The following is a 14,339-nucleotide window of genomic DNA, read 5'->3' on the forward strand; positions in this document are numbered from 1 at the left end:
GTGGACCCTACTACAGTTTAACCAGCTCAGCTATAGACTACACCAGCATGACTAGTATCTATGTGGACCCTACTACAGTTTAACCAGCTCAGCTATAGACTACACCAGCATGACTAGTATCTATGTGGACCCTACTACAGTTTAACCAGCTCAGCTATAGACTACACCAGCATGACTAGTATCTATGTGGACCCTACTACAGTTTAACCAGCTCAGCTATAGACTACACCAGCATGACTAGTATCTATGTGGACCCTACTACAGTTTAACCAGCTCAGCTATAGACTACACCAGCATGACTAGTATCTATGTGGACCCTACTACAGTTTAACCAGCTCAGATATAGACTACACCAGCATGACTAGTATCTATGTGGACCCTACTACAGTTTAACCAGCTCAGCTATAGACTACACCAGCATGACTAGTATCTATGTGGACCCTACTACAGTTTAACCAGCTCAGCTATAGACTACACCAGCATGACTAGTATCTATGTGGACCCTACTACAGTTTAACCAGCTCAGCTATAGACTACACCAGCATGACTAGTATCTATGTGGACCCTACTACTGTTTAACCAGCTCAGCTATAGACTACACCAGCATGACTAGTATCTATGTGGACCCTACTACAGTTTAACCAGCTCAGATATAGACTACACCAGCATGACTAGTATCTATGTGGACCCTACTACAGTTTAACCAGCTCAGCTATAGACTACACCAGCGTGACTAGTAACTATGTGGACCCTACTACAGTTTAACCAGCTCAGCTATAGACTACACCAGCATGACTAGTATCTATGTGGACCCTACTACAGTTTAACCAGCTCAGCTATAGACTACACCAGCATGACTAGTATCTATGTGGACCCTACTACAGTTTAACCAGCTCAGCTATAGACTACACCAGCATGACTAGTATCTATGTGGACCCTACTACAGTTTAACCAGCTCAGCTATAGACTACACCAGCATGACTAGTATCTATGTGGACCCTACTACAGTTTAACCAGCTCAGCTATAGACTACACCAGCATGACTAGTATCTATGTGGACCCTACTACAGTTTAACCAGCTCAGCTATAGACTACAGCAGCATGACTAGTATCTATGTGGACCCTACTACAGTTTAACCAGCTCAGCTATAGACTACACCAGCATGACTAGTATCTATGTGGACCCTACTACAGTTTAACCAGCTCAGCTATAGACTACACCAGCATGACTAGTATCTATGTGGACCCTACTACAGTTTAACCAGCTCAGCTATAGACTACACCAGCATGACTAGTATCTATGTGGACCCTACTACAGTTTAACCAGCTCAGCAGTACTATTATAGAGCCTAAACCCAGGATAGAGGGGCTGAGTGAATGTGGTCTGGACTCTGTGGAGGAGGGTCATTGTGTCAGAGACACTGTAGAAGGACAGAGTACCTGCCTTGTGATCCAGGTACACTCCTACTCTGGAGGACTGAGGGCCTGATACTTTAGTCTCAACATTATTGTGTCTGAAATAATAATCACCTCTATAGTACTGTAAACTCCAGGACTTGTTATTGTGTCCAAATTTATTATCTGTCTCTGTTCTGCTGATGTCTTTATATGAGACTGCTGTAATAACATAACCAGTCCTCTCCACCTCCCAGTAACAGCGTCCAGACAGACCCTCTCTACACAGAACCTGGTACTGGTTGGTGAATCTGTCTGGATGGTCAGGATATGGTTGGACTTGGTCTGTACAGGTCACCTTTCTGTTCCCTTCAGACAGAGAGAGGTGTCTGTTTGCTGTGTTTGGGTCCAGTGTGAGCTGACAGGAATCTGGGAGAAGAGCAGAGACCAATGAGGGGAGTCAGAACAATAAGTTAAGTCAGATACTGTATCTACCCTGTCTTTGATTAGAGCACAGCAGAGATCAAATCAGAGAAATATGAGGAGTCAGATAGATACCCAGTCTTTGATTAGATCTACTATTGCTATATATTTCTAGAGGGATTGTTAGGAGTGGCAGTAAAAAGAGACTGTTAGTTACTTCACAATAAAGAGACTCACATTGTAACAACTGTTCTCTGGTCTTGGTCTCTGGAGGCAGAACAACCTCCACTATATTCACTACAGACACACAAACACATTGACAGAGAGAGGGAATGTTATCATCATACCATATTCCACATGTATATGACTAGTAGGGAACTTTCAATGGTCTAAAGTTGATGTTCTGATTGTTTTCAACACACCTGTAGTGGAGATCTTGGTCCATTCTCCTTTAAGGAAGTCTTCTAGTTTCTCTCTCAGTTCAGACACAGTCTCACTCACATCTCCAAAGTACTGAAGAGGACAGACAACGATGCTGGGTAAGTCTGAAGATACACTGATACTGGAGAGAGACTGATAACTCTGGAGAGAGAGACAGACAGAGACAGAGAGAGAGAGACAGAGAGAGACAGAGAGAGACAGAGAGAGACAGAGAGAGAGACAGAGAGACACAGAGAGAGAGGGACACAGAGAGAGAGGGACACAGAGAGAGAGGGACACAGAGAGAGAGAGGGACACAGAGAGAGAGAGGGACAGAGAGAGAGAGAGAGGGACACAGAGAGAGGGACAGAGAGAAAGAGAGATAGAGGGACAGAGAGAGAGAGAGAGAGGAGGGACAGAGAGAGAGAGAGAGAGGAGGGACAGAGAGAGAGAGAGAGGAGGGACAGAGAGAGAGAGGAGGGACAGAGAGAGAGAGAGACAGAGAGAGGGACAGAGAGAGGGACAGAGAGAGAGAGGGACAGAGACAGAGAGAGAGAGAGAGGGACAGAGAGACAGAGAGAGGGACAGAGAGAGAGAGACAGAGAGAGGGACAGAGAGAGAGAGAGAGAGAGGGACAGAGGGACAGAGAGAAAGAGAGAGGGACAGAGAGAGAGAGAGAGGGACAGAGAGAGCGAGAGGGACAGAGAGAGCGAGAGGGACAGAGAGGGACAGACAGGACAACATAATGATTGAGATGAATAGTTTCACATGAAGTTAATTTCATATCACATGTAACAAGACAGTTTAGTTACCTGGAGGAAATGGATGTGATCCTCTGTGTGTGAGAGCTGCTCCAGCTCAGTGCTTCTCTTCCTCAGCTCAGCTATCTCCTGCTTCAGTTGCTCCAGGACTCCTTCAGCTTCACTCACTTGATCCTTCTCTTGGGCTCTGATCAGCTCCTTCACCTCAGAGCTCCTTCTCTCAATGGAGCGGATCAGCTCAGTAAAGATCTGATCACTGTCCTCCACTGCTGCCTGTGCAGAGCGCTGTTGAGAGAGAGAGAGAGAGACAGAGAGAGCGAGAGAGAGAGACAGAGAGAGAGAGAGAGAGAGAGCGAGAGAGAGGGACAGAGAGCGAGAGAGAGGGACCGAGAGAGAGGGACAGAGAGAGAGAGAAGGACAGAGAGAGAGAGAGAGAGAAGGACAGAGAGAGAGAGAGAGAGAGAGAGAAGGACAGAGAGAGAGAGAGGGAGAGGGACAGAGAGAGAGAGGGACAGAGAGAGAGACAGAGAGAGAGAGAGAGAGGGACAGAGAGCGAGAGAGAGGGACAGAGAGAGAGGGACAGAGAGAGAGAAGGACAGAGAGAGAGAGAGACAGAGAGAGAGAGAGGGACAGAGAGAGAGGGACAGAGAGAGAGAGAGGGACAGAGACAGAGACAGAGACAGAGACAGAGAGACAGAGAGACAGAGAGAGAGAGAGAGAGAGAGAGAGAGAGAGAGAGAGAGAGAGAGAGAGAGAGAGAGAGAGAGAGAGAGAGAGAGAGAGAGAGAGAGAGAGAGAGAGAGAGAGAGAGAGAGAGAGAGAGAGAGAGAGAGAGAGGGACAGGGACAGGGACAGAGAGAGAGAGGGGGACAGAGAGATAGCAGTTAGTTAATAATATCTCTACTTGCAAATTCATCTTCTGCACATCTATCACTCCAGTGTTTAATTGCTAAATTGTAATTATTTCTCCACCACGGCCTATTTATTAACTTACCTCCTTTATCTTACCTCATTTGCACAACTGTATATAGACTTTTCTATTGTGTTATTGACTGTACGTTTGTTTATTCCATGTGTAACTCTGTGTTGTTGTTTGTGTCACACTGCTTTGCTTTATCTTGGCCAGGTCGCAGTTGTAAATGAGAACTTGTTCTCAACTGGCCCACCTGGTTAAATAAAGGACTTGTTCTCAACTGGCCCACCTGGTTAAATAAAGGACTTGTTCTCAACAGGCCCACCTGGTTAAATAAAGGACTTGTTCTCAACTGGCCCACCTGGTTAAATAAAGGTGAAATTAAATAAACAGTAATGGCATTACCCCGGCAACACAGAGAAAACAGTCTGTCATTGTAGAAAACGGACAACCCCTCCTCAACTCCCAGGTCAACCCGAGCCAATCAGCTATTGGTGTCCAGGGCTCCATGTAATACCCTCCACTGGATGACCCCTGACCTTTCCAGCACTGGGAGCTTATAGAGCACCCTCCACCTATACCCTGCCATGCTCTCAGCCCCCACAACCCCCTGCCTCTGATGCCCCTTCCCTCCCGCTAAGCCCACCTCCGTACGGTACAGTCGCCTCTGTGCTGCTTTGAGTCAGAACGCTGCCACCCTGCTCTCCAGGTCCACCAAACCCAGTGATCAGTGGTTCCTCCCAGACCCACGGCCCAGGCACCACCCCCCCTCCTCTCGTGTGGGTCTCAGCAGCTGCCAGGCCCTCAGTACTGCAGCGTAGAAATCAGAGACCCCTGTTGTATTGAGTCTCTCCGGCCGCATGATGAAGAGCTGCTGATCCAGCCACAAACCCAATTCAGTTTTCCATAAATGGCACCCAAAAAAAACTACCTTTTAATTTACCACTAAAACCTGTTCTTAGGACCAAGCCATAAAAAAATGTATTATAATAATAACTGGTTTACGTTTTACAATAACTTAACTTTTCATTATTTAGACAGACTCCTCTAAATAATAAATATAATAAAATAACAAAAAAAAACAGTTAAATGCTAAGTACTATACATAGGTTTTATTTAAAAAATAACAATAGAACCTATTTAGTACTATAATGGTATTTACTAACATAATATTATTACTATAATAGTGTGTGGGAACTACATACCTCATTCACCACACTTGATAGGCTCATAATCTGAGGTAGCAACTGAGTCAGAGCTACAAATCAATGATCTCCACCTATCCATTAGGTTTACAACTCAGTGAACCTGCGCAGCATTCTCTCTATTTGATGTCTACGAACCAACAGATTTCAACACATATCAAATTACCAGTTACCATTATTAGTAGCTGTAACCTAGTTAATAATAAGTTACCTGAGGTAAACCTACAAGGTTAGTTAATAATAAGTTACCTGAGGTAAACCTACAAGGATAGTTAATAATAAGTTACCTGAGGTAAACCTACAAGGATAGTTAATAATAAGTTACCTGAGGTAAACCTACAAGGTTAGTTAATAATAAGTTACCTGAGGTAAACCTACAAGGATAGTTAATAATCAGTTACCTGAGGTAAACCTACAAGGTTAACGCGGGCTGGAAGAGAATTACTTCAAAACCACAGCAAACAGCTGGGACATATAGTAATATTATATATATATAATATTATATCACTGGGCTCCTCTGTGCTAACAAACCCTGTGTACCACCCCTCCCCTGTTTAACCTTGAATTTCGTTCAGAAAAACACTTCCACTTTTAGCAAAACGAACCAACTCTTTACGGATCTGTTCGGTGGTAATAAACGGAGGCAGATTAGACACCACTACTCTTGTCGAAATCAGCACCAACACAACCCCTCACATAAATCATACTGGTAACTAGCCGGACAACAAGACTCACCTTTTACATTACCACAACCACCGCCTTGTTCATTCTGGATACAGAGTGTATATGTTCCTCTCCCACCTGTTCACCGACCAGGATCAATAATTCCTCCACACCATTCTCCAAAGGCATCTCACCTGCCTCAACTGGACTATAATATAAATCCATTATATTTTGTGATACAAAATGGGAAAAGGGGAAATTATGATAATACTAAAAAACACCCTTCTAACCCTACACTCATTAAAACCCACTACCCCATTCCACTACTTTGACCCTATCTGCTCCTGCACCAGGCCAACTAACCCTACACTCATTAAAACCCACTACCCCATTCCACTACTTTGACACTATCTGCTCCTGTACCAGGCCAACTAACCCTACACTCATTAAAAACCCACTACCCCATTCCACTACTTTGACCCTATCTGCTCCTGCACCAGGCCAACTAACAATACACTCATTAACCTGTTAGGGCTAGGGGGCAGCATTTGCACGTCTGGATAAAAAAAATGTACCCGATTTAATCTGGTTACTAATCCTACCCAGTAACTAGAATATGCATATACTTATTATATATGGATAGAAAACACTCTAAAGTTTCTAAAACTGTTTGAATGGTGTCTGAGAATAACAGAACTCATTTGGCAGGCAAAACCCTGAGACATTTTCTGACAGGAAGTGGATACCTGATGTGTTGTATTGACTTTAAACCTATCCCATTGAAAAACACAGGGGTTTAGGAATATTTTGGCACTTCCTATTGCTTCCACTAGATGTCACCAGCCTTTACAAAGTGTTTTGAGTCTTCTGGAGGGAGATCTGACCGAACAAGAGCCATGGAACGATGATGGCCCATTAGACACCTGGCGCGCGAGTTCATGTTGGGTACCCTCGTTCCAATACGTTATAAAAGAGTATGCATTCGTCCACCTTGAATATTATTCATGTTCTGGTTAAAAAGGCCCTAATGATTTATGCTATACAACGTTTGACATGTTTGAACGAACGGAAATATATTTTTTCCCCTCGTTCATGACGAGAAGTCCGGCTGGCTTAGATCATGTGCTAACAAGACGGAGATTTTTGGACATAAATGATGAGCTTTTTTGAACAAAACTACATTCGTTATGGACCTGTGATACCTGGAAGTGACATCTGATGAAGAGAATCAAAGGTAATGGATTATTTACATAGTATTTTCGATTTTAGATCTCCCCAACATGACGTCTAGTCTGTATCGCACGCGTATTTTTCTGGGCGCAGTGCTCAGATTATTGCAAAGTGTGATTTCCCAGTAAGGTTATTTTTAAATCTGGCAAGTTGATTGCGTTCAAGAGATGTAAATCTATAATTCTTTAAATGACAATATAATATTTTACCAATGTTTTCTAATTTTAATTATTTAATTTGTGACGCTGACTTGACTGCCGGTTATTGGAGGGAAACGATTTCCTCAACATCAATGCCATAGTAAAACGCTGTTTTTGGATATAAATATGAACTTGATAGAACTAAAAATGCATGCATTGTCTAACATAATGTCCTAGGAGTGTCATCTGATGGAGATTGTAAAAGGTTAGTGCATCATTTTAGCTGGTTTTATGGTTTTGGTGACCCTGTCTTTGACTTGACAAAACATTACACACAACTCTTGTAAATGTACTGTCCTAACATACTCTAAATTTATGCTTTCGCCGTAAAACCTTTTTGAAATCGTAAAACGTGGTTAGATTAAGGAGATGTTTATCTTTCAAAGGGTGTAAAATAGTTGTATGTTTGAAAAATTTGAATTTTGACATTTATTTGGATTCAAATTTGCCGCTCTTGAAATGCACCTGCTGTTGATGGAGTGCACCACGGGTGGCACGCTAGCGTCCCACCTAGCCCATAGAGGTTAAAACCCACTACCCCATTCCACTACTTTGACCCTATCTGCTCCTGCACCAGGCCAACTAACCCTACACTCATTAAAACCCACTACCCCATTCCACTACTTTGACCCTATCTGCTCCTGCACCAGGCCAACTAACCCTACACTCATTAAAACCCACTACCCCATTCCACTACTTTGACCCTATCTGCTCCTGCACCAGGCCAACTAACCCTACACTCATTAAAACCCACTACCCCATTCCACTACTTTGACCCTATCTGCTCCTGCACCAGGCCAACTAACCCTACACTCATTAAAACCCACTACCCCATTCCACTACTTTGACACTATCTGCTCCTGCACCCGGCCAATTAATCTTACACTCATTAAAACCCACTACCCCATTCCACTACTTTGACCCTATCTGCTCCTGCACCAGGCCAACTAACCCTACACTCATTAAAACCCACTACCCCCATTCCACTACTTTGACCCTATCTGCTCCTGCACCAGGCCAACGACCTGGGAGGACGGGACACCACCACTCAACACACCCTGGAACTCTTCTGAAGTCAAATCTAGTATGACCAAATACTTCTCTGCAGCTGCCACAAAAACAACATATTTTTTTCTGTGATTTACATTCCATTTCTGCGGTACAGTTGATAACCATTTGCTATGAACACTAAGAAGCCAACCTTACTGAAGCATATATCGCTGGTTGGCCCATCCCTCTGTGCTGTCACAGATCTACTACTCACAGGGATCCTCTCAGGATCCTTCAGCCTTGACCCATCCTCCTCTACTTTCTTCACTGCCTCAGCAGTGACAACCTGTTCCCAACAGTGGGGTCAGTGGGATTGGATAGGGGCCCCTCTACCTCTCTCTCTCTCTCTCTGACTGGAGGAGACAGGTGAAATGGTGTGTCTCCTCTGGTCAACAATACTCACCTTGAAAGACTCCACAGCCTGTTGGAGCTCCTTCAGCTCCTTCTCTCTCTCCTGGAATCTCTGCTGGACCTTCTGCTGACTCATCCCCAGCTGCCTCTGTGGAGAATCACTCTTCAATGAGCTATCAAGCTTTATTAGTCCAGTAGATCAATAGTATAGTAATGTGACATAGGGCCCATAGAGAGGAAGGTCTAAAAAATGGATGGTCCATTTACTAAATGATATTTATTTGTTGCTATGTGAATGATTATAGTTTTTATGGTAGGACTACATGTATCAACAGGTTGAGACTGAACTTTGGACTCATAAAAGGCCATTCAGAATGATAATAGTGTTTGACATTATAAAATGGTGATACATCTGGAGAATCTGGGTTGACATATCAATATACTCAAGGTTTGTGTTCATATTTGTTCTGCTGAGGATTCATTTCATTTCAATGATCTCATATTCAAACAGCCTTAGTTCCTACTGTATCTTGAATTCTTTGTTTATCAGACAGTCACCAATAAGTTGTTCTGGTCTTACCTGTTTCTCAGTCCTCTCTGCTGCAGCTGACACTGTATCATGGCCTTTATGTTCATCCATTGTACACAGATAACAGATACACTGCTGATCGGTACGACAGTAAACCTCCAGCAGTTTGTCATGATGAGAGCAGATCTTCTCCTGTAGTTGTGCGGTGGCTTTGACCAGCTTGTGCCTCTTCAAAGCAGGAGATTCGTAGTGAGATTGGAGGTGAGTCTCACAGTAAGAGGCCAGACACACCAGACAGGACATGAGGGCTTTCTGCTTTCTGGTCCCAGTGCAGACATCACACGCCACATCTCTATGTCCAGCATAGCACAGAGCAGGAGGGGGAGCAGCCTGGAGTCCTGTCTTCTTCAGTTTCTCCACCAGCTCAGCCAATAGGTTACTTTTACTCAGCGTAGGCCTCGGACTGAAGGTCTGTCTGCACTGAGGACAGCTATAGACCCCTTTCAGAACATCCTGATCCCAGCAGCCCTCAATACAGCTCCTACAGTAACTGTGTCCACAGGGGATGGCGACTGGTTCCTTCAGTAGATCCAGACAGACAGAACAACAGAACTGGTCCTGGTCCAGCAGAACTCCCTGTTGAGCCATTTGGACGGTTGTTCACTCTCACATAGACAGACGACACAGAGACTCAGATCAGTTTCGTTTCCTCAGAAGAGAGTTTGTGGGAGGGGAGGGATTTCCTGGTTCTTCCAGAGGGGTGGGGTTAGAGGGAGGGAGGGAGGGGTTAGAGGGAGGGAGGAAGAGAGAGAGGAACTGCATGCAACAGCAAGAGGGAGACAAATAGTCTTGTTCCTTGGTTAGAGCCCATAACATGGAACACATGACATAATGAATCTTAAAATGTGAGTTGTTAGAATATATGAAGGGTAACAGTTTTCTATGAAGTACGTATGTATCATTATTTTAATCACCTTTATAATGCCTTATAAATCAATAAGTCCTGAGGAGGTGTGATATATGGTTATTATACAGTACCACGGCTAAGGGCTGTGAACTGTTAATTGTGAAGTGGCTCAATTACATTATCATATGAAATGTAGAGGATCACTACACTATAGAGGAACTATTATACAATTACATTATCATAATGTTTGTAGAGAATCACTACACTATAGAGGAACTATGATACAATTACATTATCATATGAAATGTAGAGAATCACTACACTATAGAGGAACTATGATACAATTACATTATGATATGAAATGTAGAGGATCACTACACTATAGAGGAACTATGATACAATTAAATTATCATATGAAATGTAGAGAATCACTACACTATAGAGGAACTATGATACAATTACATTATCATATGAAATGTAGAGGATCACTACACTATAGAGGAACTATGATACAATTACATTATCATATGAAATGTAGAGGATCACTACACTATAGAGGAACTATGATACAATTACATTATCATATGAAATGTAGAGGATCACTACACTATAGAGGAACTATAATACAATTACATTATCATATGAAATGTAGAGAATCACTACACTATAGAGGAACTATGATACAATTACATTATCATATGAAATGTAGAGGATCACTACACTATAGAGGAACTATGATACAATTACATTATCATATGAAATGTAGAGGATCACTACACTATAGAGGAACTATGATACAATTACATTATCATATGAAATGTTAAATGTAGAAGTATAATATCTGAATATTGATATATTGAATTTGACTTGACCACATCCAGTCAGCTCCATTTTGTCTGATTAAACTGACACCAACCTGTCTCAGTAGTAGTAGACTGTTAGGAGTGTTTTACTGTCATTCACTATACTAACATTACACCAACCTGTCTCAGTTGTAGTCTTCTGTTTTACTGTCATTCACTATACTAACATTACACCATACATTTAATTTATCTACACACTTTACAATAATCCCTGACAGGATTGTCACCTTGTAGCCTGAATTCACAACCAGAACATGTCAAGTCATTGAGATATTTTCTGTTCTGCTGAGAGAGCAGCTTCCTGATGACTAGCACTCTGTATATTCTGATGGATGAGGCCTGAGATGGAAGTGTGAAGATAACTGAAGCTGGCTAGCTTTAGAAAACCAGAATATCTAGCTTGCATATTAGTATACCCCCAGGCTATGTTCAGGTTTCAGCATCAGGTATAAACAGCCGAGTTGTTGGCTACAAACTGGGTTGTATTCATTAGTTTACTCCACAGCCAACAGTTCTAAAATGATGCATAAACAGGTTTACTCCAAACACTGTACAATGTGACCTAAACGGTTTCTGTTGCCAAACGTTTTGCTACGGTCGGCACTAATGAATACACACAACCTGTTTTGAGGAAGTGTAAGTTATTGTTTGGCTTTCCACAAAATGTTTTTAAAATGTTTTGAGAAGACTTGTCTATAGACCTATGATACAGTACACTCTTAGAATAAAGGGTTCCAAACGGGTCCTCCGGCCGTCCCCATAGGAGAATGCTTTTGGGTTCCAGGTAGAACCTTCTGGCTTCCATGTAGAACCCTCTGTGGAAAGGGTTCTTCACGGAACCCAAAAGTGTTCTACCTAGTACCAAAAAGGGGAGTTCTACAAAGGGTTCTCCTATGGGGACAGCCAAAGAACCCTTTTTAGATTGTAGATAGTGTAGGAGCGATCACCCTGGGGCACACAGATGGGCACAGAACGAATTCACCCAACGCATCAATTTATATCAAATACATTTAAGGAGAGTAGGACTATTAAAGCACTGTCCACCAAAAATATAATTAACTATATGAATACTCTCAATAACAATACCATCAACTATATAGGAATACACACAACAATATCATCAACTATATTAATACACATAACAATATCATCAACTATATTAATACACACAACAATATCACAACTATATCCCAATACACACAACAATATCATCAACTATATTAATACACATAACAATATCATCAACTATATTAATACACACAAACAATATCATCAACTATATTAATACACATAACAATATCATCAACTAGTATTAATACACATAACAATATCATCAACTATATTAATACACATAACAATATCATCAACTATATTAATACACATAACAATAATCAACTATATTAATACACAAAACAATATCATCAACTATATTAATACACATAACAATATCACCAACTATATTAATACACATATCATCAACTATATTAATACACATAACAATATCATCAACTATATTAATACACATAACAATATCATCAACTATATTAATACACACGACGACAATCGTCGTTACCTTTTATCTCTCAATAGAAACAGAGTCTGAATGATCATTCGGTTGTCGAAAGTTACTTTCGTTTGCTCTGCTCATTTACATATCAGGTTCTGCCTGTTCTCTCTCCACTCCTCTCTCTTTACAGCTCTTACAATGTGCAGCTCCTCTCTCTCCCCAGGGGTAGCAGCTCCCTCTCTCCCCAGGGGTAGCAGCTCCTCTCTCCCCAGGGGTAGCAGCTCCTCTCTCCCCAGGGGTAGCAGCTCCTCTCTCTCCCCAGGGGTAGCAGCTCCTCTCTCCCCAGGGGTAGCAGCTCTCTCTCTCTCCAGGGGTAGCAGCTCCTCTCTCCCCAGGGGTAGCAGCTCCTCTCTCCCCAGGGGTAGTAGCTCCTCTCTCTCCCCAGGGGTAGCATCTCCTCTCTCTCCAGGGGGTAGCAGCTCCCTCTCTCCCCAGGGGTACGCAGCTCCCTCTCTCCCCAGGGGGTAGTAGCTCCTCTCTCCCCCAGGGGTAGCAGCTCTCTCTCTCCAGGGGTAGCAGCTCCTCTCTCCCCAGGGGTAGCAGCTCCTCTCTCCCCAGGATTTGAAGACATTAGGAGCTACTTTTGAACACATACATCTACAGTGTATTGCCAACAACTTCAAACATTGACTCTGACCTGTCCAAAAGCCAATCTGATTAAATTACCCCTCAATCCCTTCTTTCTTTTTTCTCTCTCTCTAAAGTCACACTTTTTAAAAGTGGCAATATTTCGAGAATAAAGTGGCAATATTTTGATAATATATCAACATTATATTTTTAGAATGAAGTCTGTTATGAATGTAGGGGATGTGTTTAATAAGTGCATGTCTCCCCTGACTACCTGTTACTGAACCACTGTTGAAATGCCTCAGTTAGATGTCCTGGTGAAACTATAATAAAGTCTGTTATTTTCTAGATGAATGTAAGGGGATGTGTTTAATAAGTGCATGTCTCCAACTACCTGTTGCTGTACCACTGTTGAAATGCCTCAGTTAGATGTCCTGGTGGAAACTACCCTTTAGAATTGGATTTACTAAAGTTTGTATCAATCACAACTAAAGTTGCCAAATAACAGTTTAAAATTATCACTTTTATACTCCAACATAGACACTTCATATGAACACTCACTCTGGAATGATACAAATATCCTTTTTATTTCATTCAAGCAAAAATACAGTTATATTATTATTACTATAAAATCATATAATATAAAATAATGGCACATGACTTATATGTATAGACCCATCTAGTCTACAAATGAACAAAGCCTACATCCTATAACAAGGAGCATAGCCAGATAACATACAGTATCTAGTCTACTAAATGAACAAGCCTACAGTCTATATCATAGCCAGATAACATACAGTATCTAGTCTACTAAATGAACAAGCCTACATCCTATATCATAGCCAGATAACACACAGTATCTAGTCTACTAAATGAACAAGTCTACAGTCATATCGATAGCCAGATAACATACAGTATCTAGTCTACTAAATGAATAAGCCTACAGTCTATATCATAGCCAGATAACATACAGTATCTAGTCTACTAAATGAACAAGCCTACAGTCTATATCATAGCCAGATAACATACAGTATCTAGTCTACTAAATGAACAAGTCTACAGCCTATATCATAGCCAGATAACATACAGTATCTAGTCTACTAAATGAACAAGCCTACAGTCTATATCATAGCCAGATAACATACAGTATCTAGTCTACTAAATGAATAAGCCTACAGTTTATATCATAGCCAGATAACATACAGTATCTAGTCTACTAAATGAACAAGTCCATCCTATGACATGGACATAGCCAGATAACATACAGTAGGCACAACTCATATTCTGTTCTTCTA

The 14,339-nt window shown here is 41.9% G+C and overlaps 1 protein-coding gene across 1 annotated transcript; it reads right to left on the bottom strand.

Annotated features, from left to right (window-relative positions):
- Positions 1 to 1,297: 1,297 nt before the first annotated feature.
- On the bottom strand, positions 1,298 to 9,873 carry LOC106604345 (tripartite motif-containing protein 16-like). The gene is made up of 6 exons (XM_045712317.1): positions 9,192 to 9,873; positions 8,664 to 8,759; positions 3,051 to 3,284; positions 2,241 to 2,400; positions 2,056 to 2,115; positions 1,298 to 1,824 (listed from the first exon to the last, which is right to left on the bottom strand). The coding sequence occupies exons 1-6, from the start codon at positions 9,786 to 9,788 to the stop codon at positions 1,313 to 1,315; spliced, it is 1,659 nt and encodes a 552-aa protein (XP_045568273.1). The 5' UTR covers positions 9,789 to 9,873; the 3' UTR covers positions 1,298 to 1,312.
- Between the last annotated feature and the right edge of the window lie 4,466 nt (positions 9,874 to 14,339).

The sequence above is a fragment of the Salmo salar genome, unplaced genomic scaffold, assembly GCF_905237065.1.
Source record: "Salmo salar unplaced genomic scaffold, Ssal_v3.1, whole genome shotgun sequence".
Taxonomy (NCBI): domain Eukaryota; kingdom Metazoa; phylum Chordata; class Actinopteri; order Salmoniformes; family Salmonidae; genus Salmo; species Salmo salar.

Bases quoted from the DNA above. Each gene is read 5' to 3' on its own strand.
- LOC106604345 (XM_045712317.1), bottom strand. From the start codon at position 9,788: ATGGCTCAACAGGGAGTTCTGCTGGACCAGGACCAGTTCTGTTGTTCT. The intron at 3,285-8,663 runs GTGAGTATTGTT...CTCTCTCAACAG, and splicing joins AGGCTGTGGAGTCTTTCAAG to CGCTCTGCACAGGCAGCAGT. The intron at 2,401-3,050 runs GTAACTAAACTG...CTCTCTCTCCAG, and splicing joins ATCACATCCATTTCCTCCAG to AGTTATCAGTCTCTCTCCAG.